At 44.9% G+C, this 26,629-nt stretch overlaps 1 protein-coding gene across 1 annotated transcript in view; it reads left to right on the top strand.

The window, feature by feature from the left end:
- The window catches only part of ACVR2B (activin A receptor type 2B), a 102,397-nt gene that overhangs the window by 68,130 nt on the left and 7,638 nt on the right, over positions 1-26,629 (top strand). Inside the window, exons 2-8 of the mRNA XM_033009745.2 lie at positions 12,855-13,062; positions 16,839-16,948; positions 18,295-18,446; positions 19,568-19,711; positions 20,810-20,953; positions 21,851-21,999; positions 25,656-25,770. Of these exons, the coding sequence (XP_032865636.1) occupies positions 12,855-13,062; positions 16,839-16,948; positions 18,295-18,446; positions 19,568-19,711; positions 20,810-20,953; positions 21,851-21,999; positions 25,656-25,770 (1,022 nt within the window). The remainder of the gene's footprint in view (positions 1-12,854; positions 13,063-16,838; positions 16,949-18,294; positions 18,447-19,567; positions 19,712-20,809; positions 20,954-21,850; positions 22,000-25,655; positions 25,771-26,629) is intronic.

Genomic DNA, 26,629 nt, shown 5'->3' on the forward strand with positions numbered 1-26,629 from the left:
CACTGGAACTGAGGTTTGAATTTACACATGTGGTAATTTACACATTTCTGTCACTGTCTTCCCTTCAGCTGACTGGCAGGGAGAAGCTCAATGCTTGTAAAGCTATGGAGCAGCAGAAAGGTAATCTTAGAAACCTGATTTCTATCTAGGGACACTCTTCTACTGACAGAGCTATCAAATTAGTTTTTCCCCGAGTTTCCCACTTGCTCATGTAATCTGCTGATTGAGTCATCTCTATGGTGTATTTGAATTTTGGTCAATGATGGAGTTTGAAACAGTAATTTTTGAACCCTTTCCCACAGTTCAGAGTGATTGTGCTTTTTTATTTACTTTCTTCCTCCATCCTGCTGAGAAAACTGCCCAACTCCGAACTTAGATTATTCAAGTGGAAGAGGGTGACAAGAAGACAAACAAACATCATTTAGTTCTTAGGGGCATGCTTTCCTAATGCCTGACCTTTTGGACTTCCAACATCTTCTTGTCCATTTACATGCATTACAGTTTTTCCAACTACCAGTGAATTAAATTTGGAATTGTGGTATTTGGAAATGTCAAGCAGAATCAATAGAAAAGCACTTGGGGCCTAATCTTAGTAGACTCAGCACATTTTAAAGCATATTTGAAATGTCTCTGCTGATAAATCTCAGAGGACCACATGTAGATTATGAATTGAGGTGCTGCTGTTTGGGTACTAAAGCTCTCCGTGGCTTGCCAGGTGTGCTGTCGTGTGTCAGACACACATCAGTCTCTCCCTGGAGAAGACCTTGGAAATCGGGAGCTTTGAAAAGCATTTCTGCTGGTGGCAGCAGCGTGAGAGGATAAGGACGATGGGATGGAGCAGGCACGTGTGAAAGAGCTGGGAAAGGTATTGCCATGTGGTTATTGCTCTTTAAATCTCTGCGCTCCGCAAGAAGATGCTCCCGTCTCCTCATCCCTTTGCCTGGAAGGAAATTTCTTTTGTAGGCTTGCTTTGAAAGCTTTTCAAAACTTCACTGTGTGGGGGGAAAATATTTACGAACATACGTGATTTCACTTCCTCCTCCCATGCTCTTTGGAGACCTCATGCTGGCTCCTGAGTAGAACTGGAGAGAACAAATGATTATGTTTTAAATGTCATTTCAGAATTTGCTGCATATTTTACTCAGTGATTTGTGGCATCTGGTCAAAATCTGCCCTCTATTTGATTTTTAGGAGAGTAGTTGGAAATATCTTAATCTTGTCATGGAACTCTAATATTTTCTGTCACTGAGGCTGCAAAGTTTGGGGGCTGAGACAACCTTCTCGGTAGCTTATTTGCACAGTGCTTAGCCCACAGGGGTCCATTTTTCATGCCAGAGAGTAGTCATTGCTGTTACAAGCCAAATAAATGGTCTGCTTAATGCTTTTATAAATGCGTACCTCAAATTTAAGAAAAAAAAGAATCTCAGTAACTATATGCTTGTTTGAAAATTCATGGTCTGGGGGGCAAACACAACCTGTCCTCTGTGGAAATCTGATATATGGAGCAAGGCATTTTCTTGGTGTAGTGGTGCAAAGGAAGCCAGGAAGTGTCTCCTGACAAGCAGGATGGCTGGAGAAGCAGTCAGCTTTTTCCTGGTACGCTTGTGGTGGAGGTGGCATCCTTGGGGATGGTCACACACATACACGGGAGCTCGGTGTCTCGGGAAGTATGGCCGGGCAGTCTGCAGCCTCACGCGTTCTCCACCCCGCACCGCGTGCAGGCAGGCGGTCGGTGGTGGGGCCCTTTTTGGATGTGTAACTTGGTGTTTGTCGAGGCTGACTTGATTTTGTTTTTATCCTCTTGGGTGTAGTGGAGGAGGGTGTATCTGTATAAAAAAAAAAGAAAAAAAAGAAAAATAAATTAGGCCTTTTTTTCTGTGTTATTACTAATCTGGTTTGAGCTCTGCTGTCCAAATTGCCTCGTTTGTGACCCAAAGTGCATTTAAACATGAACTGCAGAAGCACCACGGCATTAAATGCTTTTGATTGATCTCTCTGATGGTTTTATTAAAGAACTAAAACCTTTTTTGGGAAGACAGATACAGTTAGTGATGCGAAGGGAGAAATCTAATTACATTTTGGCTTTGTCCTTAACTGAAATGCTACAAAATAGGATTTTTCTAATGGATAACTAAAATGATCTCTTCTTTAAATAAAATATAGAAATGACCAGCTGAGTTCAAGTCAAAAATGCACTGCTTCCAAAAATTGATTAACTGCTGGCAACGTTTCTGTCCTGCCGTACACCAGTCCAGCCAGTGACCTGGCCAAACCTCCCTGGATCGCTCTGCATGGCCAGAGGAATGATTTACTAAACCTTTTCCTGAGTGATCCTCCCCTTTGGGCCAAGAGATTAATCTCATCAGCTCTGTGTGTGTGTGTGTGTATGCTCAGTATTTCACTAAATCGAATAATGCTGTCATCTCACTTAGCTCCGTCTTCCCTAAGCAGGGATCTGCCTGGTTTTATGTATTTGTAAGGATCTGGGACGCTGCATGTCCCTCTCTATATCCTTCTTCTATCCACCCTATTCCACTTAAATACCAGGGAAATTATTCAGAAGAATTAAACCTTTATTGCATCCTTTCCCTGAGCTGGTAGTAATTACTCTTAAAACATGCTCCCTATATTTTACAAAACAGGTTTTACTAGCAGTTTGGGGGAAATTTCTAATAAAGATCTAATTCTTTTGAATAATTTCCTTGTTATCTTTTACTGACTTAAGCCCAAAGTTAAAAAGAGATATATGGAGGGGGGGGGGGGGGGGGGGGGGGGAATTGCTACACAGATGTCCGTGGAAGCTGTGAAGTGTGAGTCATGGTGTGAATATAGAACCCCTGAGTTGTCATCCCTGGTGAGCAGGGAGGATGTATTTCTTAATATTAAAGTTCCTTTTTTAATTTTAAAAGAAAATGACTTAAAGCCTCCTATCCTTTTGAGACTGGTTGTCAATGGCATCATTGTAGGTTACCATGGCAATATATGCTGAGATAATAGATTAACAGCCATTGATTGACTAGAAAACTTAGAGCTCTTTTATCGTGGGATATGCCAAATGTATTGACAGAAAACAAAATTCAAAGTAATGTCTTCCCTTGGCATTGTTGCTGTTCTCAGTGCTGCATGGGCCCGTTTTTACCTGATCTGGCCTAAGAACCAAAATATTTTGCAATAATTGATGCTTTACCAGCTTTTTTTAATTAGCCAGGGCAGTACCCATCTCTGCACTCAGTCATCCGGAAGGGGCAAGTCCTGGGTATTTGATCATTCTGTGCCTGGGTGTACGCTGGCCATGGAGGTGTCCTCAAAGGTAGGGTGAAGTTTTGGCTTGGGAAAGGGGCTCTGCAGAGTCAAGGGGGCTTGCTTCTGTTACATGGGGCTCCGCTGTTTCAAGGCTTTTGTGAAAGAACAGGGGATACAAGCAAAAATCTTTAAGTCCTCATGTATGGTTCTGTACTTAACCACAGATGTCATCGCTAGTTTGATGCTTTGCCTAAAAATGTATTTAGACCCTATTATTTAAGTACAGCAGGAATGAAATCACCCCGTTTGGGGAATAAGTGCTGGAGCAACACTTACTAATTGTGGATTCATTATCAGCTCTGTAGAGATGCAACTGGGTGGTCTCTGCAGGAAAACATTTTCCAAATTTTCCCAGTTGCAAGCTGCCTTCTGGCTTGATTTTAGGATCTGAAATGCTAGTAACAACTATTTGAATTTCTTTAATTTTCAGTCCTGCACATAACTTCTGGGCAGGTGTCTGGGAGAGGGAGAGTTGGGGGGCAGTGGCCCTCTTTCTCTGCCTTTCCCTCCCCACCAGTGCCTCCCAGTGTGCTCTACACATGCTAAGGTTGTTGTCCCCCCACTGAAGGTCGTGACAAAATGCTGCCCTGGGTTCGGAGGTGGCTGGTTTAGCATCCCTGTAGGCGCCGAGCAATGGGAAGGGGCGGGCGTGAGCTGGCGCTGAAGTGGCTTATCCCAGCAGATGCGCTGCAAGTTGAGTGCCCAGCAGCCTCTCATTTCCCAGCTCTGCTCAGCCATGCCGTGGTTTGAGGGATAGCTCTTGAAAACAAACCCAAACCTCAAACAAAGGGCCCGACTTTCATAATCACACATGCAAGAATGCATCCACAGTTGCTTAATTGCTGCATGCAATTACCCTCCAAATTAGAGGGCAATTACCCCAATTCAGTGTACAATCTCTGTCATTTTATATTATAAAATTACATGTACAAATAGCTATATAGGGATATAACTAAGTGTTTGCAAATAACTTCAGTTGCATACACAGTTTCATATATAAAGCCCGGTGGTTTTGACAGTTAGGCAAACAGACTGTCTGGTAAATCACTCAGTGTTTATGCAGACTATTTTGACACATCCCATCTTTTTGTATATACTTTCATTTTAGGATTTAAAAAGGGGACAGGCAGAGATAAAGAGCTGAGATTTATAGCAGCCTTCAGCCTTGGGGAAGATATTCCCTATGTATCTAATTATGAGTTAGGAGCCCAGCAACTGCTAACACCTAGACCCAGAGTTGCAGCACTGGATCTTGACTATAATTTAGCAGCTGTTGGATAATGACACAGCCTTACTGATCTGTCAGCAGCTCCAAATTAGGAGAGCAGAGTTTAGTCTGAGATCAGCAGCAAGGTCCCATGCCTCAGCAGGCTGAAGTCCTTCAGTTCAAGAGGACCCTTTTTTAATGAGCTCCCTCTGTGCCTTGCAACTCCCAAGTAAAGGAAAGAGATCTTCCTGCATCGCATGCTGTTTCGACTGCTCTGCCCATCATTACATGCCTCGGATAGGTGCTGGGGTCTTGCTCAGCAAAAACCTAGTGATGCTTCAGTCATTTGGAGCGGCAAATTGACCCAAGAGAATTGGCATAATGTTAGTTTCTCGGGGCTGAGGTCAAAAAGTTGATTTCCACCCCAAAAATCGGTGGTGGTAGGTCGCCTCTCTGTGCCTTCATGATGTTTTGGGAGTTATGTGGGCTTGATGGTATTTTGTGTAAAGATGTTTGTGTGTGGCTTTTGTTCAAGGAAGGTGTTAGAAGAAGGCACACTGTGTCATCCCCAAAGCACTGTATGGATGCAGTGGGGTGCCAGAAACCAATTTACTGCAAAGCCTAATTCTTCCTTAGACTTCAATTACAAACAGGGCTTCAGACTTTATTACTTAAATCATAGAATCACAGAATGGTTTGTATTAGAAGTGACCTTAAAGATCACCCAGTTCCAACCCCCCTGCCATGGGCAGGGACACCTTCCCCCAGCCCAGGTTGATCAAAGCCCCGTCCAACCTGGCCTTGAACCCTTCCAGGGAGGGGGCAGCCACAGCTTCTCTGGGCACCCTGTGCCAGTGTCTCCTCACCCTCACAGGAAAGAATTTCTTCCTTCAATCTAATCTAAATCTCTCCTCTTTCAGTTTAAAGCCATTGCCCCTTGTCCTGTCACTACACTGCGTGCTAAAGAGTCTTTGTCTGGTTTTCTTGTAGTCCCCTTTTAGGTACATAAAAGCTGCTCAAATGTGTCCATTGAGCCTCCTCTTTTCCGGGCTGAACACCCGCAACTCTCTCATCCTGTCCTCCCAGGGGAGCTGCTCCAGCCCCCTGATCATCTTTGTGGCCTCCTCTGGACCCGCTTGAGCAGGTTCCTATTTTCCTTACGCTGGGGGCCCCAGAGTTGGAGACAGCACCGCACGTGAGGTCTCACGAGAGCAGAGTAAAGGGGGAGAATCCCTTCCCTCGACCTGCTGGCCACACTTCTCCCTGCAGCCCAGGATACAGTTGTTTTTCTGGGCTGCAAATGCACATTGCTATGTCATGTTGAGCTTCTCATCAACCACCACCCCTGAATCATCTCCACAGAGCTGCTCTTAATCTACTCATCTCCCATCCTGTATTGTGGTTGAGATTGCCCCGACCCCTGTGCAGGACCTTGCACTTGGCCTTGTTGAACTCCATGAGGTTTGCACGGGATGACCTCTCAAGCCTGTCCAGGTCCCTCTGGATGGCATCCCTTCCCTCGAGCATGTCGACTGCACCACACAGCTTGGTGTGTTGGCAAACTTGCTGAGGGTGCACTCGATCACACTCCCCCTGTCACTGACAAAAATGTTAAACAGCACTGGTCCCACTGCTGACCCCTGAGGAACACCACTTGTCACTTATCTCCACTCGGATATCGAGCCTTTGGCCGCAGCTCTTTGGGTGTGACCATCCATCCAATTCCTTATCTACCAAGTTCTCTTACCCACCAACGCTATAACCCCTTGTAAAAGATGAACAAAGTGGTCAGGCACGATTTTCCCTTAGTGAAGCCATGTTGGCTGTCAACCATCACCTCCTTATTTCCCATGTGCCCTAACATAGTTTATAAGAGGATCTGCTCCATGATCTTTCTGGGTACAGAGGTGAGACTGACTGGCCTGTAGGTCCCCGGGTCTTCCTTTTTTCCCTTTTTAAAAGTGGGAGGGTTATGTTTCCCCTTTTCCAGTCAGTGGGAACTTTGCCGGATTGCCACAACTTCTCAGATATGGTGGATAGTGGCTTAGCCACTTCATCTGCCAGTCCCCTCAGGTCCCATGGATGCATGTCCTCAGGTCACATGGATTTATGCACCTTCAGGTTCCTGAGATGACCTCGTACCCGATCTTCTCTTACAGCTGATGGTTCTTCATTCTCCCAGTCCTCACCTTTACCTTCTACATTTTGGGTGGTGTGGCTGGAGCACTTGCTGGTGAAGACTGAGGCAAAAACGTCATTGAGTACCTCAGCCTTCTCCATTTCCTGGGTAACCAGGTCTCCCATTTCCTTCCAGAGAGGGCCCACATCTTCCTTAGTCTTCCTCTTATCACCGATGTACCTATAGAAGCTTTTCTTGTTGCCCTTGATGTCCATGGCCAGATTTAATTCTATCAGGGCTTTAGCTTTCCTAACCTGGTCCCTGGTTAGTCGGACAATTTCTCTGTATCTCTCCCAGGCTACCTGTCCTTTCTTCCACCCTCTCTAGGCTTCCTTTTTGTGTTTGAGTTTGTCCAGGAGCTCCTTGTTCATCCTTGCAGGCCTCCTGGTATTTTTGCCTGACTTCCTCTTTGTTGCGATACATTGCTCCTGAGCTTGGAGGAGGCAATCCTTGAATATTAACCATCTACCTTAGGCCCCTCTTCCCACAAATGACTATTTGTGGGTTGTGGTATTAAAATGTTTATTGTTTTTGTCTGGCTGCTGACATGAGGCTCTTTTTCATGGAGAGAACTGGGGCTGATAGCAGGCTACACTGCTGGATATGTCATGCTCCTGCCCAACGTTCATGCTCCTGGTTTGCTTGCTCAGTGTTTTTTGCAAAGTACTGCCTATACAGTGAGGCAGTTCTGCATGTGGTAGACATGGTTGAAACATCTCCCCTGCAAAATGCATACATGTGGTAGGGGTGGGCAGATCCCACCAGTGTTTGTAGCTCTTGCTTGTACAAATTGGGAGTCCCTGCTGGGTAGGAAACAGTTTTTTTTTCCAACTTTTGCTTCCTGGCTAGTGGAGTTGGATTAGGCAGGAGGGGAAAAGGGGCCCAATTAATTAAACCAAGTTCCGACAGCGATCTTCAAACACTTGCTTAGCAAATGTTTTATATCTTGTTGCGCCCAAGTCCTGTTGACTTTCTGCCAGAAGCTGAGCAGTTCCCCGGTATGTTTATTTTCCACCTCACATAAGCAGGGTGTCCTTACCAGGTAATGACACCAACTGATAGAGGTCAGGAGCTTTCCTGCCACATACCAGTGCTGGTATGGGGGAGACAAGAGCATTACAGGGAGGGTAGGGCAGGACCTGGGGGACACAGCCCCTTTAGTCCATCTCAAGCTGTGCTTTGTGACTGCACCCAACACCTTTTGTTTTAGGAAAGCCTTTTTGTTGCTAAAATTAATCCTGTCCCTTCCCTTGGCTGCTCAGGTTTGGTTCAGTACCTCATTTGAGCCAGCTTGTGCTGGTGGGCGTTCAGGGAAGCCCACTCAAGTCCAACCCAACCCTCCTTGCACTAATGGATCAGCTGTGTCTGCTGGAAGGAGACAGGTGCTTCCTGCACCCATTTTGGGGCAATACCCTCTGATTTTTTTTGCAACTTCAAATGACAAACGGGACATGGTTGATCTGTGCCTCCCCAACTTGTGTCACTAAGCAGAAGTGTCCAGCTCAGTGTTTCTTACAGACCTCCAGTGACTTTGGGGGAACAGGCACGTACATATCCATTGCTCAAGGGGGAAAGGAGGCAGGAGGAACTACCTGGATATGTAGGAGCAGAGCTCAGATTTCCTCCTCTTAGTCACCACCACCCCACCATTCTCCCTCGAAGGGACAAAACTCTGTTTCAGTTCCCCTCCATCCATTCAGTTGCAGGTTTTAATGCAATGAGTGCAGATAAGGCAGTTAGCTACAAACTTTGGTCTCTGTGTGATCCATTACAGAGCAAGGTGTGAGTGTTTCTTGATCAGCTAAAGCAGCAGGTAAATTAATACCTAGTCCTGGAGCCATGCCCCTTCCTGCTGAGACCATCCTGGGCACAAACAGAAGGATTTCTTGCAGTTTTGAGCACCCAGTGGGATGAGGATCCTTACCAAATGGCTTTTTAAAAAGATCTGAAAGCAGATAGCAGGCACACGGATTTTTAAAGTGTCTCCTTAATGCAAGCATCCTTAGGAGCTGTTTTAAGGAAAACATGCATGTATTTAGTCATCCAAAACTTTATACATGCTTTTATTCAAGTCATCTAAACTTTGACAGTGGGGGAAAAATTGCGAAAGGCTTTTTTCCTGGCATAGTTGCTGTTTGCCGAGTTGGGTTTGCATGTTTGCAAGCAGATCTTAGTCTTCAGCTGAAACTTGTTCCAGAAAAGACGACTGTCTTGGGGGAAGGGAGCCTGGGCTCAGCACAGGGTTTAGCAGCCTCGGTTTGTTGGTCCCAGAGCTGATACAGCTCCTGCTTCACATCTTTTTAACATTCCTTTTTCAAAGCACAGTGGAAGCATCAAATCTCACCACAGCTTTGTGCATTGCATTGGCTCTCACTGCGGGTGGAGAAAACAGAGGCTACACAATATTGCTCGAGGTTACAGACGGAGGTGGCTGAGCCAGGATTAGATTTTGGGGCTGTTTCCCAGGCAAACGGTTCATTAAACCTTCCTGCTTTCTGGGAGATGGGGTGGGAGAGGGAGAGGAAATTTCCGTCTAGGGATTTGGTTTGAGATGATGGAAATGATATTACAAAATGCATTTCAAGGACTGGACCAGAAGGTGACAGTGAGTATTAGCTGTCAGCTATCAGCTGGAAGCTATGTGTAGTATTATAGTGTAGCTAAGATATTTACTTATTCCTTTATAAATAAAAAGATATTGCCTTCCCAACACACAAGACAATGCTCCTTCACTTTCCTGCCGATTTAACCAGTATTTAGCAAAAATGCTTAATTTGCCCTAACAAAGCGTGGTGTAAGTATCAAGAGAACAAATATCAAGGCTTTAACAAGGAGTGTCAATATTGACACTGTTCTGTGTTGAGGGATATTGGTAGGTTGTTTTTATTATAGTAAGCAACTTGTCAGAGGAAAACTCAGATGGAGCTTTGTAAGTGCCGATAAAACCTGCAGGTGCAATTGAAATTGAGCTCTTGTTCGTGTGTGCTTTGAATAGAATTTCCAGTTTCAGAAGTCAGCTTTATGACTTTCTCATACCCTTCCTCCCTTTCAGTCTCTCCCACAATGCAGATTAAACATTCTTCCCAAAAAAGGAGTTATTGAAGGATTGAACACCTCTTCATCTTGCGAAGAGAATTTCCTAGTCTGATGAGTTTGCATGAAAACTACCCATCGCTGAGTCCAGGTGTCGGTATCAGGAGCAGGCTGGACACATCATCCCTAGCTTATGCAGAAACTATGGTTTCTCCTGCAACCTTCGTGCAGTTCCACTTCTGCTGTGTTCTGGGTCATCTGCATTCCTTGCTTGATGCCTGGCTTGACGCAGAAGGTTGATTACCTACAACAGATCAGGCTACGTTGAATAGCTTGAATACAGCCTCCAGCTCAGGAGCCATCTCTAAAGGGCTCTCCATGCACTGCAAAATTGGAGGTGATTCCTGCTACCAGGTAACAGCTTGGAGACTTGGCAACTCGAGGAGTTGCAGGATATGGGAAGGCAGGTCAGGTCCCCCCAGCATCCTGCTCACTTGAGACAAGTCATTTAATCTTGGCATGTTGGATCTTTAGTTGGAAATAACACTGCCTTCTCTGGCTGGGTGTTCAGGTATGGAAACATTGAAGCTACAGAAGGTATCCGAGGCCTGGAGCTTGTGACTGGGCCCAGGCTGGGTGTTTTCTCTGCTGGATGTAAGCCACTCACTGCTCAGTGTCTTATGAAGACTGAATTGCATCACCTTGTAGAGGCCTTTCAGAAGTGGCTGGTTTGTCACATTGAGTGGGAATCACAGGCTGGATTGCATTTAGATTTTACAGACATGGCCCTGACTGCCTTAATCTCAACATTAAAGGTTGCATGGCCTTTGGAGAGGTACAGTCATGAAAGCACCACAAAGTTTTCCATCCAGAAACTTAGTTCTGCACTTTGTAAAGGTCTGGCTATTCTGGGAGGACAGCACTTTCATTTCACCATCCTGTGGGACCCATTTGAGTTTTCTACCCAGTTGTCAATACATTTTATTGGGATACCTAAGTTTTCCATGATTGCAGTCTATCAAAATAATGGCCAGGCCTGACCTTGGCTTAGGTTGGGTAATCCCAAAGAGAGATGGCTGCAGGGCATGTCAGAATTTACAAAATCACAAACTTCATGGTACCTTTTCTGGTTGTTTGCTTACTTGTCATGTGTTTGTTTCTTTCTTCTTCTCATTGTAAACTAATCCTCATAATGCCACAAAGCAGAATATTTCCAAATGAAGAGAAGATTTTATGACAAACCAGGTTACATGCAGACATCAGTGTTCACTTACTTGAATCCATTTTTAATATATGTGTCTGTGTTTCAGTTCTGTGTTGTAGTGGCTATGGGATAATTACGATAGAATGATTTTGGTTAGAAGTGACCTTAAAGATCACCTAGTTCCAACCCCCCTGCCATGGGCAGGGCCCCCTTCCCCCAGCCCAGGTTGATCAAAGCCCCGTCCAACCTGGCCTTGAACCCTTCCAGGGAGGGGGCAGCCACAACTTCTCTGAGCACCCTGTGCCAGTGTCTCCTCACCCTTACAGGAAAGAATTTCTTCCTTCAATCTAATCTAAATCTCTCCTCTTTCAGTTTAAAGCCATTGCCCCTTGTCCTGTCACTACACTGCGTGCTAAAGAGTCTTTGTCTGGTTTTCTTGTAGTCCCCTTTTAGGTACATAAAAGCTGCTCAAATGTGTCCATTGAGCCTCCTCTTTTCCGGGCTGAACACCCACAAGTCTCTCATCCTGTCCTCACAGGGGAGCTGCTCCAGCCCCCGATCATCTTTGTGGCCTCCTCTGGACCCGCTTGAGCAGGTTCCTATTTTCCTTACGCTGGGGGCCCCAGAGTTGGAGACAGCACCGCACGTGAGGTCTCACGAGAGCAGAGTAAAGGGGGAGAATCCCTTCCCTCGGCCTGCTGGCCACACTTCTCCCTGCAGCCCAGGATACAGTTGTTTTTCTGGGCTGCAAATGCACATTGCTATGTCATGTTGAGCTTCTCATCAACCACCACCCCTGAATCATCTCCACAGAGCTGCTCTTAATCTACTCATCCCCCATCCTGTATTGTGGTTGAGATTGCCCCGACCCCTGTGCAGGACCTTGCACTTGGCCTTGTTGAACTCCATGAGGTTTGTATGGGACGACCTCTCAAGCCTGTCCAGGTCCCTCTGGATGGCATCCCTTCCCTCGAGTATGTCAACTGCACCACACAGCTTGGTGTGTTGGCAAACTTGCTGAGGGTGCACTCGATCACACTCCCCCTGTCACTGACAAAAATGTTAAACAGCACTGGTCCCACTACTGACCCCTGAGGAACGCCTCTTGTCACTTATTGCCACTTGGACATCAAGCCACTGACTGCATGTTTCACTTGGGGCAGTAGGAACTCCTTGGTCCTTTGGTACAAGGCTCTAAAGGAGGAAAGACCCACAAGGTATGGAGACGCCTGTGTTAGTTGTGGCCAGAGTTGTTTGGGAAACAGAGTTGCTTTTTGCTAAAAGTCTTGCTTGGGTGGAGAGGCAACATGAGCTGTGTCAACCACAGCTAAAAGTATGGCATTTATCATATGGAGACTTATGCACATAAGCCTGAAATGGGATGTGAGGAATAGGCACCGGTCAGGCCCTCCTCTGCATGATGAATATTATCTATTCTTAGTTACATCCTACCCGCATAAGAAACCTTTTATTTTTAGGTGGTGTTTCCCAAAATAGTGGTAGAGAGGGAGGGTAACTCCTTTATGTGACATCCCAGTAAGCATCAAGTAGCACCCTGGGAGGTTGTCTTTCCTAAACAGAATTTCTGTGGTTAGAAATTACTGGGTATATGTTGACTAGTGCCATCCCCGAGTTGTCCCGTGGTTGAAGCATTGGCCAGAAAGGCCTTGGAGAGGTCTCAACTGGGCTCTTGACTTCACCATGAGTTCCTATTGTAAGCCTAGGCAAACCTGACCTCTCTGTTCCCCACATCACACCAGTAAAGGAGGATAACCCTCCACACCATGCTGAAGCTCATGTCGATGATCTGCTTAGCTCCCTGGAAGGCAGATATATGCATCACCTAAAGCATAGCCACATGGAGATGTGTCTCCGGGATCTGTTTCTGATTTTACTTGAATGTACTTGGGGTTTGAATTTTGCTTCAGGACCAGGCCATGGGGAGGCTGAGACAAGGGAATGCATTTACTACAACGCCAACTGGGAGTTGGAGAAGACCAACCAGAGCGGTGTGGAGCGCTGTGAGGGGGAAAAGGACAAGCGGCTCCACTGCTATGCCTCCTGGAGAAACAACTCGGGCTCCATCGAGCTGGTGAAGAAAGGCTGCTGGTTAGACGACTTCAACTGTTATGACAGGTAATAGCCTAACTGTTTTTTCTGAATACAGGTTTAATTGTTCCTGTAAGTGCAAAGGCTTATGGGTTTTGCATCAAGGAAAAGAAAGCATGTCCAAGTCAATTGGCCCATTCATGTCCTGTAATTACTTCTGTTGCTAATGCAGCTGTCAGAATTCTCACTTATCTGCCTTGGCTTTCTAAATTGAAGCTGCAAAAGGCTCTTTTAGGTTTTTTTTTGTTGTGGTGGTGTTTTGTTTGTGTTTTTTTTTTTTTTTTTTCCTTTCCTTAGCAAAGCTTTGATAATTCTGGCATGCGTTGAAAAACGTGTCCTGTACCATCAAATGAAGAGCAATATGTTCTTCCAAGAGCATTTGGCGATACATAGGAAAACTTGGAATCATTTGGAGCTCTCTAGAAAAGCAAAGATATCTGAGGGTGGTTAGAGGTTGAGATATTCTGGCATTTGTGATATTGCAAAAAGTTTCAGTGCTTGTCGGCTGAGTTAAGAGACGGGCCAGGAGAAAGAGAGGGGCAGCAAAAGCAATACATGTGCTTGTGTGTTGCTGCCTGTATCGAGCTGAAAAGGAGTGAGGTTTTGTAGTACGAAGACTCCAGCCTCATTAAATAGCTGGGAAAATAAACTAGCCTCTTTCTCGTTTCCCTTGATGAAATTCTACAGAGGCGAAAAGAATTGCAGCTGAAGAAAATAGCCCTCTGAAGTTTCACAGTTTAAAAGGATAATGTTCAGTAGAACTAGACTCAGTGTTTCTGCTAAAAAATCCCCAGTGACCAAACAACCAACCCAAACCCAACCCTTTCAGTATTAACAGAACATGAAATTCAAGGGTTTCCCTTGATATAATACCAATGTAGGTTGATCTCAACTTTGTGCAATTCCCAGCTGCACATCTTTGTAGCTTCTCATTCCAAAAGTTTTAGGGCATCGGGTCCTAAGTCATGGAGCTTAAGCTGGGACTAGATTTGTCCCATGGCTGGAAAGTATTCTTCCTTTGGTGCTGTATACCATCCCTGCTTTTGTGCCCATTATTTTAGCTTATCCTGACTGTGAGTTGCTCCTCATCTTACTTCTACTGTTAGCTCTGGAGTTACTTTCCCACCACACCTATTCCCTTTCAAGTTGTGTAGCCGAGCTCTATACATAGTTAAATTTTTATTCTTTCCCGATATATCAATTCTCCTTGGCCCATTAGTCATCTTAATGCCAACCCTTCTGAGAACAGAAGGTCACTCTAGTTTCCTACTTCCAAGCAGAAGTGTTTACAGTAAACAGATTTTTTCCTTTCAGTGCCTGCTCTCATATACAGTGACACTTGTATTGTCACTGAGTGTCTCTGTGCAGGGATGTAGTGGTTCTTAAACTTTGTCATAATGTGTTGCTCTGTTACAACGGTAAAAAGTTTACAGGGCTCCTCACAAGCCTTTTTGCAGCCCTGGGGTTGAGCATCCATTATACCACAGCCTGATTCTTCAAAGCTGCAGTGCCAGGGCAAAGCTAAAAGATCTTCAGAGAATTAACAAAAAGTACAAGTGTTGAAAGCAACATTTGAAATAAAGGTTAGCTTTAATTAAATAAAGGCTGTTTAAATACAGTCTTTTTTTTTTTTTTTTTTTTTAACTTCCCTTGAATGTGCTCCCCAGTCTTTCATGCAGGTAGCGTTGCATCCCCAGATGGCAAAAATGGCTAAAAAGATGATTTTTTTGATCAGTGATGCTGTGCTGATGCCCTTTTTGTCTCTGTCTTGAACACCTTTGGATGCGGGGCTCCTGGGTGCAGCCTCGGGAGGTGGGAAATGCACCTATACCTATATTTGCAAAAGTGTCCCCTGGATGCAGGGCACGGTCCCATGCTGCCAGGCTGCAGCTCTTCTTGGAGCACAGGCAGCACATGCTGGTACGTGCCAAGTGCTGCCTCCTTGTCGCTGGAAGGTGAAAAATTCAGGAGTGCAAGGGTTGGGACGTTGAGGGTAATGCTTTCTTACTCTGTTCTTTATCTTAAGGAAACAAGGACGTGGCACATGTACATTTAAGGTTATAGGAAAAAGGTAGTGTTTAAAAATTGACTTGTGTGCTCTTCATTTATTTACACAGCCCCACTGGAGAGCTTGTGTTCATGTTCCCTTGAAGAGCACATGAACCGCTACAAAACGTGCCCTCGCTGCCATAGAAAAATGTGTCATTCTCTCCCACTGTCTCATTTGTAATATTTGCTAAGTATAACATGTCATACGTACCTGGATGGCTGCCCCGAGCACACACCAACTCAGAGACAGGATAATGAATTGCAGATGTGGAGCAGGCTGTTTTTACTCATTAGCTTGATTTCTTAACCAACAGATTCAGCAAAGGATGTGTTTTCTATTGAAGACTCCAATACTGATGCTGTTAAATCCAAACGGCTTGTTATCTGATTTTACGAAAAAGCATCTGGAAACATTGCTTAACTTGTTGAGACATCTTTGTTCATTTGAATAAGTCAAATGGCTGCTTTTTTTCTTTTAAGTTTAAAAAAATAAAAGCCTGAAAAACAAACCAAGTGCTTCCCAGCTGAGACCTTGCAGGAGATATTTCATCTATAGCCGCTTTTTTCCCCCAAAAGGAATAAAGCACTGAAAACTACCCTGCGTTATGATTGAAGAGAGCCCTTTCCGTTCTTCTCGTGGCAGTATGTCAGTGATACCACAGAAAGGGAGGCTTGGCATGGGTTCATAAATGAGTAATAATGTCAAACACATATGATTGTTTTGCTACTTCCTCCAAATGGTCGAAGGAAGGAAGTTATGCATATAATTTAGCTGGGCTTCAGGAAATAGTTTGATACAGTTCTCTGCGGAGAGCAGCTCTGAAACCGTAATAACTAAAAGCAGAGGGTAATGTAGCGAAAGGTGGCAGGGAAGGGAAGCAGACTTTTAAGAAGGAGAAAGAAATGACTTCTAGAGCACTGCAAAAGTCACTGCACGTCTCTCGTGGCATTGATCTGTGGGAGAGGGAGGATGTGTGGAAATGGTGTTGGTCTGATCTGTGGAAGTCCCCTAACGCCTTGCACAGTGTAGAAGGAAACCTCAGTGCTGAGCAGGTTGGAATGCTACCTGGATAACAGGCAAACACAAAAAATCAGAGCTGCAACCTGGTTTTCTTAAAGGCTTTTGTGCAAGAATAAGGTTTTTTTTTAAAGGAGAATGAGATGGCACTTGAAAATTAAACTTTAAAAAAAAAAAAAAAAACCAAAACCCAAACCTTCAGCTTCCCTCCTGCCTGCGCAGGGCTGTTGCTGCTGGTGTCTGGTGTTCTTCTAGTCTGTAGTGTTAGTGATGCTCAAGGCTATGAGGACAGTCTTAGCTTAGCCCTTATCGTATGTGCTTTATGGCACAATCTTTAATTGCGTGATCAAATACTCCTTTCCCCTGACAGCATACATACGGGCTGCGGGAAGGACACTGTTCAGGGCATCAGGCATCTCTTCATTGTTTTTCTGATTCTCATTCAGTTAGCAGCAGCGGCTGTTATTTATTACTTGCCACCTAATGCCTTCAGTACATATGGAAGCATTTGTTTCCTTTACGGTCTTTTCAAGGGTCTTTGCTATCCACTGGGGTATTTGAGTGCCAAGTTGTTTTCTGTAAGTGGAGACTGCTGATCTGTGTAGAGCAGCATCAGGAGAAGGTGCATGGAGAAGACAATTCGGAGCAGGTCAGCTCCCAAAGACAAGAAGCAGGAGTTGGCTGACATTGTTTTTTCTCTTCCCTTCATTGCCATGTCTGTCCCTCCCTGACGCAGACAGGAGTGTGTAGCCACAGAAGAAAACCCTCAAGTGTTTTTCTGCTGCTGTGAGGGAAACTATTGCAATGAGAAATTCACCCATTTGCCTGAAGTCACCGGTCCAGAAGGTGAGTGGCTGGGTGGATGGGAAATTAGGGTCTCTTCCTCTAGATTCAGTTTGTGATGACTTTGAGTTTTTGGGTGTTGAGCAAAAAAATATATCCAACAGGACACAAAGTACCATTTTGGTTATAAAGTCCAGAAATCCTTCTGCTACGGTTCTTTAGGAATAGATTTTTAAGGCTGTTTTATGCTGTGGGTAAAGTGTGTTGTAGCAACACCTTAGATACCGTCAATAAGGATTAGGTTTTCTTTATGGTGGACAGTCATGGTGGGATATTACAAAACAAAATCCCGCACAAGTGGAAGAGTGCATGGATCAAGCCTCAAACTCTTAAAAGGTATTTGACACCTTTTTCATTAATTTTCATAGGTAACAGATCTACAGATACCTTGAGCATCTGGGATTTTTGCATGTGATTGCTATTTTGTTGGCCTGGGGTTTGAAAGTGAATGGGTGTGTGTGTCATCTTTCAGTTTGTGGATGTACTTCAAGGAGGAAAAGTAATAGCAGGTCCTTCTTCAGAGGCTAATATAAAAATGATGATTCTTATAGCTGTACACTTGCTAAAGTATCATTCAATAAAAACTATTAAAGCAGATGGATCTTTTCCTTAGGATTGTTTCTTTTGCTATCAACTACCTGCATTTACTGAGATGTTCCAGTAGAGCATTATCAGATTTTCCTGGGCTTTCCTGTTAGGTTTTTAATTGTTTACATGGGTTTTATTATCTCCTGTTATTAATGTACCCGTAGCAACCTAGTAGCAAATATTCTTTCTCTCACAGTTTTTTGTTTAATTTGGCAAGTCTAGCTATTTTTTCCTTCCCTGTCTCCAACATAGCAACATGGCTCCATTTAGTATTCCCATTGTTTGTGTCTCAACTGCACTGATGTAATTTGGAACAAGAACTACTGTGGGAATAGTGCATTTGATTGTGGCTTCGGCAGCATTTTACTATAAAGTGACATCTTGTCAATCACTGTAAAAGTCAAAGCAGTGCTGTGAGGGATTTCGTGCTCACTTAATATATTCGGAAGGGTTAAGAGGAGGAAATTTTCTGCTTTTACATATCCCAGCAAGAAATACCCATCTTAAATAAAGGTCATATGGAGGCTTGGCTTGCAAAGTGTGGTTTGGACCACTGGAACTCTCTTACTAATAGCTATATGGAAAAGAGTAAGCCACAGAGCCTTGTGGATGCTGTTGGATGTGATGGGACATGCCACTAAGTGTTGTCAGCTTTGGAGTAGAAGGAGGGATGGTTTTAGTTGCATCTGGACATGTAGCTGACAATGCTGTTGCATGCCAGAAGGGTCCTTTCCCTTGTTCACCCTGCTCTTTTCTCACAGTCATATATGAGCCACCACCGCCAACACCCTCCCTGCTCAACATCCTGGTGTACTCTCTGCTCCCCATCGCTGTCCTCTCCATGGCCATCCTCTTGGCCTTCTGGATGTACCGTCACCGCAAGCCTCCCTACGGGCACGTCGACATTAATGAGGTGAGGGAGTTACTCCCCTTTATTTGGACCATACAAAAGGCATGGAGGCTGTTCAGTATACGTTCACATCCACTTTTGCTTCACTCTTTTTAGGTGGCCTAACTTCTCTTCGCAATCTTTTTGAAGTTGGTGGCACAGTTGGCCTCCTTGGTGGTGTTAGCATTAGCTGTGAGGCTGATGGGTTTATGATCATGTCCGAGATTACTAAGGGATGGAGTTACACAGCCCTGCTTTGTGGCTACCCTTCCCCCCAAACTCTCAAACCCATTACCTGATTTCAGCCAGCTTTGCAGAGGAGTAGAGATCAGAGAGATGATCATGTTCCTACCAGATTTATGGGGCAAGGGGAGATACTTTCCCTGTTGAAGCTCAGTTTTTATGAGCCACCAGAGAATGCATGCAGGAGGTCATCCTCATGGTCCAAAGCCATCGGGAACTGGTCCTTGCTGGCTGTGCTGTGTCTTGAGCCTTCTGGTTTCTTCTGAAGAGCCAAACAGCTACCTCTCCCTCCCTCTTCTGCCCATAACAGCCCATACTGTGAATCTTTCCCACCTGAAAGCAGATAGGACAGAGCTCCAACCCCATGTGTCCTGCAGGGTTGCATTGTTCTCCTGGATGAATGCAGAATTTAAACAGATATGATCTTTATGATGCTGACAGACCTGTTTACTGCCCATTGCTAGGGTTATGTGAAACACACCTAATGAAGTGCAAAGCAGTGGGAGGTTTTAGGTGTAGTTGGCTGTTGGGTCACAAAGATCAAAAAATTCTTACTTATGTCAGGAGGTAGCCTTGAGGTTATTGGTGTTTTACGGCCCAAAATAGCTCTTGCTTTGAAAACATAGGAGAATTCAGATTTTGCCAGATAATGGCAGGCAGTAGTTCAACACACAGAGTGACACTTGGAGGTGTAGATTGTTATATATGTTCTATACAAATGCCCTGCAAAGCAAGATAGGGAGTTTTGGGCAGCTTTTCCTGCAAACAGTACATCTAAATAATTTGTATCAAATAAAATGTCAACTCTTTACAACTCTTTCCCCATATGCAATCTCTCCATTCCTTCCCTCCCTTTGTTTTACAGTCCAGCTTCAGCTGGTGACAATTTTTCTCTCGTGCAGGACCCCGGCCCACCACCCCCTTCTCCCCTGGTTGGCCTAAAGCCTCTACAGCTCTTGGAGATCAAGGCCAGGGGACGCTTTGGCTGCGTGTGGAAGGCTCAGCTGATGAATGACTACGTAGCAGTGAAAATCTTCCCTATTCAGGTGAGAAGAGCATTGTATGAGGTTCTCACTTGCTGGACTTCCTCACCAGGGCTGAGATGCTTTAAGTGCCTATAGAAGTGTTTTTAAGACCATAACAAAGATGTGTTTGCACTCTTCTGCCGGAGGAAGAAGTCCAAGGACCCTCCCTTCCTACATTTTTCTCTGTGTTACCTCATTACCAAATGCTTCCTGTAGTAGTAGCTGTTGCAAGAAGAGCAGAAACAAGCACGTTATGACACCTGTGGGGTATTTTAACTTCACTGCAATCGTCCATGTTGTTAAAGTCCAGCAAGGCAGTGTGCAGCTGTGATGCCTAAAGCGCACACAAAGGACCAAAGCCCCAGCTTTGTGTGTCCTGCCTGGATAGATTGTAAATCCGGTCCCGAACCTAACAAACAGTGTGCAGCTTACAAAGGCACAGCCCCAGTGCTGTGAAAGCTAGTTGCTCTGCAGCGTTTTGTCAGCTCACGTATTCCGCTCTAGGAAACCTCTGAACACTTCTGACTTGACTCTCTAGGAATTACAGAGGGAAAGAGTAAAGCAATCAAAAGTCAAATGAAAGAAGAATGACTGACACATGTTTGTGCTCTTCCTCTGTCTCCTTCTTTGTTAATTTTTTGCCCTGTATTTGTTGTCATAGCATTGCTAAAGGAGATTTGCACATCTTCTGTCCAAGCCAGCTGTGACCTACTAGTAAATATTCAATAGAGCCCAGATTAGATTTTTGCAATCGTAAAAATTACAGCTACAGTGCAGAACTGGGTGCTGTGTGCACAGGCTTTATTCTTGCAAGCATCCTTAGGAAATCTTCACAAATCTTTCTCAGTGAGGCTGAGTTTGGATTCCTCCCCACTCCCCACACATGTGTTTCAGGAATAGCAGAGGATAATTTTGGGGAAGGGAGACTGCAGACAGCAACTTCCAGTCTTTCTCCAGCATCTACCCTTTAGGAAAACAGCCTAATTTTAAAGGGATACATCATATCTGAATGCTGGAGGATGGTATTAAGAGGATCGTGAGCAGCTCTGACTGAGCTGGAGGAGCTGTTTGCTTTAAAGGGAAGCATGATCTTTGATGGTGCATTTCTCCCTGCTTTAGGATAAGCAATCTTGGCAGAGCGAGAGGGAGATTTTCAATACTCCTGGCATGAAGCATGAAAACCTTTTGCAGTTTATCGCAGCAGAGAAAAGAGGGACAAACCTAGAGACAGAACTCTGGCTGATCACAGCTTTCCATGACAAGGTAACGTGTCATTGCACATCCATTTTGGGAAGGCAAAGAGGCAACTGGTTGTGAAGCAGCAGAATTTGGTGTCTTGTATTCTCCCAGAATCTCCCATGTAATCTCTCCTGTCTGTCCCTGGTGAGCCATGGCTCAGTGGTAGTGGAGAAGTGCTCCTGCTCCCCTCCTTCAAAGGCTCTTCCTTTAGCTTTCAAGGCTTTCCTACACAAAGATAAGGTTAATAAAGGTGGGACCTGGGGAGAGAGAGAGGCACAAAAGGCCACAGCTCACATGTGGTGGTCACCGTCTCTTAACATGCACAGATGAGCACATGGGAGCCGGGTGTTGCAGACAGTTTCAGTCCCAACTCTCTCTCCCCTTGCAGATGGGCTTCGTGTTTGCTTTTGAAGCTCGGGGCATATCTCTTGTTTCATGGATTGCTTTAGTTATCAAACATGGCTAACACTTAAAATAAAATAAACATGCACAAATCCAGGGTTGAGCCAGCAGCGTTATCCCTCTGTTTAATCCAAGGTCTACTGAGTCAATCATTTCCACAACCAGCTGATACGATACATCATCTTCTTGCATGGAAGGCTTTCCCCTTTCTTAGTTAGATGAATTGCTGTGTTTTGAGATGATTTTGTCCCTTCCTTACCTCCCTCCTCTTCCCCGGCAGATTAGTAGACTCCTTTTAGACATCCATATGCTCTCTGTGCTGTCAAGGGCTGAGGACTCATGAATGCTTCTGGTTTTAATTTCTTCTTTTTTACTTTGACTGGTGATTTTTTCCCCCCTGTTAAATCAAGGTTCAAATTTCTCAAACACTTACTAAAACCATTTTCTAAACTGATGTGTTGGCACATCTGCCACATAGCAGGATCTGCAATTAAGAACATACAATGTCCTGTTTTGCAGGGCTCTCTGACAGATTACCTGAAGGGCAATATTATCAGCTGGAATGAGCTCTGCCATGTTGCAGAAACAATGGCCCGTGGCTTGTCCTACCTTCATGAAGATGTCCCTTGGTGCAAAGGTGAAGGACACAAACCTGCTATAGCACACAGGTATGGCTGCTTTTCTTGACACCATTCAAGTGCTCTGTTCAAATGTTTGCAACGTCTTTGAAATGATAGTGTTGAATGGAGGAGATTGTGCTTTTAAGAAGTAAATGCCTTTTAACCCAACAAATCCTATGCTAAGACAAGAATTTTTTTCAACCACATATGAAATGGTGAAGGGTAAGTAAGTGTCTTTTCCGTATAACAGTCAGTATGGTTGGTAGTGGTTTATGGCAAATGTCTGAAGGGTAGGTGCTTCCCTCTTCCATCAACTCTTCTCTTGACATATAGTGGGAAGGGAAATCTGATTGCTGCAGAACCGTTCTTTGAAGGGGCTGTGCTTGACAAATCACATTATAATCCACATATTTCTGTGGCCATACCAGGATTTGGACCCTATTTTTCCCTAAGTGTTTTAGACTAATAACTCCACTGCGTGTCTTTCCATAGAGCTTTTGATCATCAGGTAAGAAATAGAGAAACTGTAGAAATGCAGAAAATGGCTGCTATTTATTTTTCACTGTAGTTTTATAGAGCCCAAATCATGCCAGGATGCTTATGAGAGACACCAGAGCAGGTGTCTCAGACCTCTTGGCACATGCTTCAACCCACCTGGGTGGCAGCACCATGGGGACAGTAGGAATCCAGAAAGCAGTGGGTTAAACCATCCTCATTGCACTGATACTTGTTTTAGCCCTTCTCCGAAGTCCCCAGTTGCTTGCCTTGGACTAAAGCATCTCCACAGAGTGGTTTGCTAGTGGTACAGGAGCGGGGAGTTTTCCAGAAGGGATTTACGTGGGCTACATGCTATAATCCGTGGCTGTGCTCCCCCCACCACTCACTGCACTTCATCTAGGAGGGATTTAAACCCCATGTCCAGTTGCAGCAATTCGTGCCTGATCTAGTGGGGCTGTGTTCATGTACAGCAAGATAATCCCTGTTTTTTTTGTGAGGGTGTCCCTGCCCCCAAAACAACCCCCTTCCCTGAACCTGAAGGTTTCTGAGAGCTGGGGGCTGTTGAAAGAGCCTGCAGCTGCCTTTGTGTGGCTCCTGGAGCTGACCCTTGTGTCCCTGACATTTGTCCCTGTGGAATAAAGGCAGTGGTTTATACATGAAAATTCCTGAGGGTGGGGAACAGAGAAAGGCTATAGAAAGGCTTTAAAGCAACAGATCATGCTCATTAGTGTCCCCATCCATTTAGCAAATGATAAAAGATGAGGAATGCACCATTTGTGTGAACTTGGTACATACCTACAGGAAGAGGAGTTTCAGTACATGGGGGCTTTCCCTTGGATTACCCCACTCCTTTCAGTTTTATTTTTGTTGTAAAAGAAAACACTAAATACATTTTAAATCTGGGGTGGGGGAAGGTATTTTTGAATGGCTTCAGACAGTGCATAGAAGATGCTGGGGTTGCCAGGTGGGACTCCCCGAGTCACTTCTGTGCAGGGGTTCAGCTAATTCCTTACTGGCCCCCGACACTACAAGGAGGATTAAGGTTTTGGGATTGCTTGTTGGTGCGAAAGTGCCCCCACGTGGAAGCTGAAAATAAAGTCTCTGGTGCCTGAATCAAGTTAACACACCCGTCATTCATAGTCCATTCTTTCTATTATTCCCCAGTTTGAAGCATTACACAGAAAAAGATATTTTCATATTTTCAGGCCACTTTCCTTTATCACTGACAGATTTAGGATGGTCTAATGCATATGGTGTTAGTGAGAATTCCACCTGGCTTGGTTTGGATCAGGTCTTTCGCCCTGTCCTGGATGCGTTTGCATTGCAGTTTACACTTGCCAGTTCAAGACGGTTTGTGGAAGGAAGGAAAGTGTGGAAAAATGGGGAAATATGTGGAAATGGGGGAAAAAAGGAAACGCAAAGGGAAATCCCCGCATCATGTATCAAGATTTAGTAGTTAACTGTTGCATTCCCAAAGGTCAGTGTGAGTGAACAACAGCAGCCAACGGCCATACAATAATACTGGTTTACATTTCACTTCACTTTGGAAACATACCGTTCAGTCAGACTATCTAATAATTTCTGTGCGGTCCTCATTGAGCTACTGTTCTGCAAAAATCTCATGCACAATCTATACCATCCTGGAGGGCATAATCCCCTAATGCTGACTGGGCAGAGGAGTTTGTCGGTGTCATTAGATGATGGCTGTTTTCTAAGCCTGCAGGGAAACTGCTATAGCATGGAAGCAGTCAGTCTCTAGGACAACAAGTACTGTTTTTCAGCGTAACAAAGGGGTACAAATGTTTTGCAGGCTCTGCAAAACTGTACTGTGTCCCTACAAACCCCATTTGTCCCCTTGAGGTGATGGAGGCTGGTTTCTGCTGGGATTGTGTGGCCATTTGATGCTCTCCAACTTCACACCCATCTTGATCCTTGAACCAGAAATGCCCATCACGGTGTGTTTAGATTTAAAAGGAAGAATCCTTTCTTCTGATTTTTTTTAAGCTCACAATCAAGAGCTGGGTGGTACAGGATGATTTTTGCTCGCAGTGCTTTGAGCTGGTGCTCTGGCATCTGAGGCCACAGTGAGCAGCCCTTCTCTATGGTCCAGCAGTTTCTCTCTTCCCAAAGAATTGTGACAGGTCTCTCTAGTGTGGAACAATTGTATCTGCCCTCATTAATTATTTTGTGCAGGCCTGCAATGTCCTGCAATCAGCAGGGTCACCGAGTGAATTGATGATAGGGAAATTATAATGCTGAGCATACAGGACAATTGCCATCTGCTGTCTAAGTTCTGTAATTTAATTAGATTGCCAACATTCTTTTTCAGATGAAAATGCGGAAAGCCCAGGGAACAGGGCTTGACTGGTTAGGCATCTTGGTGTGACCCTCCTCCACCCTCCTGCCCCCCTTTCCAGCCCCTGCAGAGTTACCTGAGCTGCCCTGAAGCGATCTTGCTGCAGCACAGGACTGACACAAATGTCCCCTTAAAGCCACCTTCAAGCACAGACCCATCATCTCTACTGCAAATGCTTACACCTGCCCGTTAGCTGCCTGGTCTGATCCTGACAGCTTGTCTGAGCGTGGGCTCAACCCCTTCCCTGCCTGCTTTCCAGCCCTCCAAATTTGTTGCGGAAGATCGATCCAGCAATTAAAATATAAGTGGAATAGATGACTATGGTAAGAGTCTGTTGAAGCATGTAGTTAGGGTGAAGAGAATCCCACCAGCACCTACAAATTTCCAGGAAGATCTAGTTTTGTAGATACGAGCAAACATCCTTACTAGGATAAAGAGTAAATATTCTCCCTTAACCAGCCTTGCTTTTGTTGTTGGGAGTGAGAAACGTAAGAAATGCCCAGAGGTGGGGGTCCACAGCTGGGGCTCAGAGAAGAAATGGTGCCTTATACTGCCTGCTCTCACCCTTCGTATCACTCCTTGCTTTTATTTTGAGGTTAATTCACCATATAGTTCAGCTAACTCTGTGCCAAGCAGCACAGGGCTGCTTGGTTGTGTTTTAGGGACATGGGCAGTGAGGAGCAGCTGAATTTGCTAGTGCTGATTGTGCCGAGCAGCCAGGGAAGGAAGGAAGGTGCTGATTTACTGGAGGCTGCTGAGCCTATAGACTTACAATGTGGTGTGTTGCAATGTGATTTAGACACATGTTGTAATAAACCCTTCCTAAATTTGCTTCTTGGCTTGTCCATAGGGACTTCAAGAGTAAAAATGTCTTACTGAAGAACGACTTGACGGCAGTGCTAGCAGATTTTGGACTAGCTGTACGGTTTGAACCTGGAAAACCTCCAGGGGACACTCATGGACAGGTAACCGTTATCTTTAACAATAACATTTTTAAAAGTTGGGCTTGCCATGGCTCCTCGGGAGCGGGGGGTAGTTTCTATAGATGCAGCTCTTCAAGATATGTGTTTTCCATAAAAGCTTGTGCTCAGACATAAATTCCAGGAGCTGCTTTGATCTGGGTGAGGGGGAGAGTGCTCGAGCCCTCCTGACTACTGTGCAGGTGAGGTTCCCACATCCTCAGGTGCAGGTGGCTTCTTCCTTCAAACACAGGACATGTTGACTCTTTATGGTCTTGGCATTAAATATTCATAGAACCATAGAATCATAGGATACCAGGTTGGAAGGGACCTCAAGGATCATATGGTTCAACCTTTCCTGGCAAAAGCACGCTCTAGACAATATGGCCCAGCACACTGTCCAGCTGAATCTTACAAGTGTCCAGTGTTGGGGAACCCACCACTTCCCTGGAGGGATTATTCCAGGGGCTGATTGGTCTCATTGCAAAAAATTTTCCTCTTGTATCCAATTGAAATCTCCCCAGGAGTAACTTGTACCCATCACCCCTTTTTTTTCCATGTGACAACTCCTGGTAAAAAGGGAGTCTCCATCTGCTTTGTAACCACCCTTTGAATAATGGAACATGGGGATAAGGTCTCCCCTAAGCCTTCTCTTCTCAAGGCTGAACAAACCCAGTTCATTCAGCCTTTCCTCACATGGCAGGCTTCCCAATCCTTTGATCACCTTTGTGGCCCTCCTTTGGACCCTCTCCAGCCTGTCCACGGCTTTTTTGTATAGCGGGGACCAAAACTGAACACGATATTCCAGGTGTGGCCTGACAAATGCGAGTAGAGTGGGATAATGACTTCTTTATCTCTGCTGGTG

The sequence above is a fragment of the Tyto alba genome, unplaced genomic scaffold (assembly GCF_018691265.1).
Source record: "Tyto alba isolate M040663 unplaced genomic scaffold, T.alba_DEE_v4.0 Super-Scaffold_38, whole genome shotgun sequence".
Taxonomy (NCBI): Eukaryota; Metazoa; Chordata; class Aves; order Strigiformes; family Tytonidae; genus Tyto; species Tyto alba.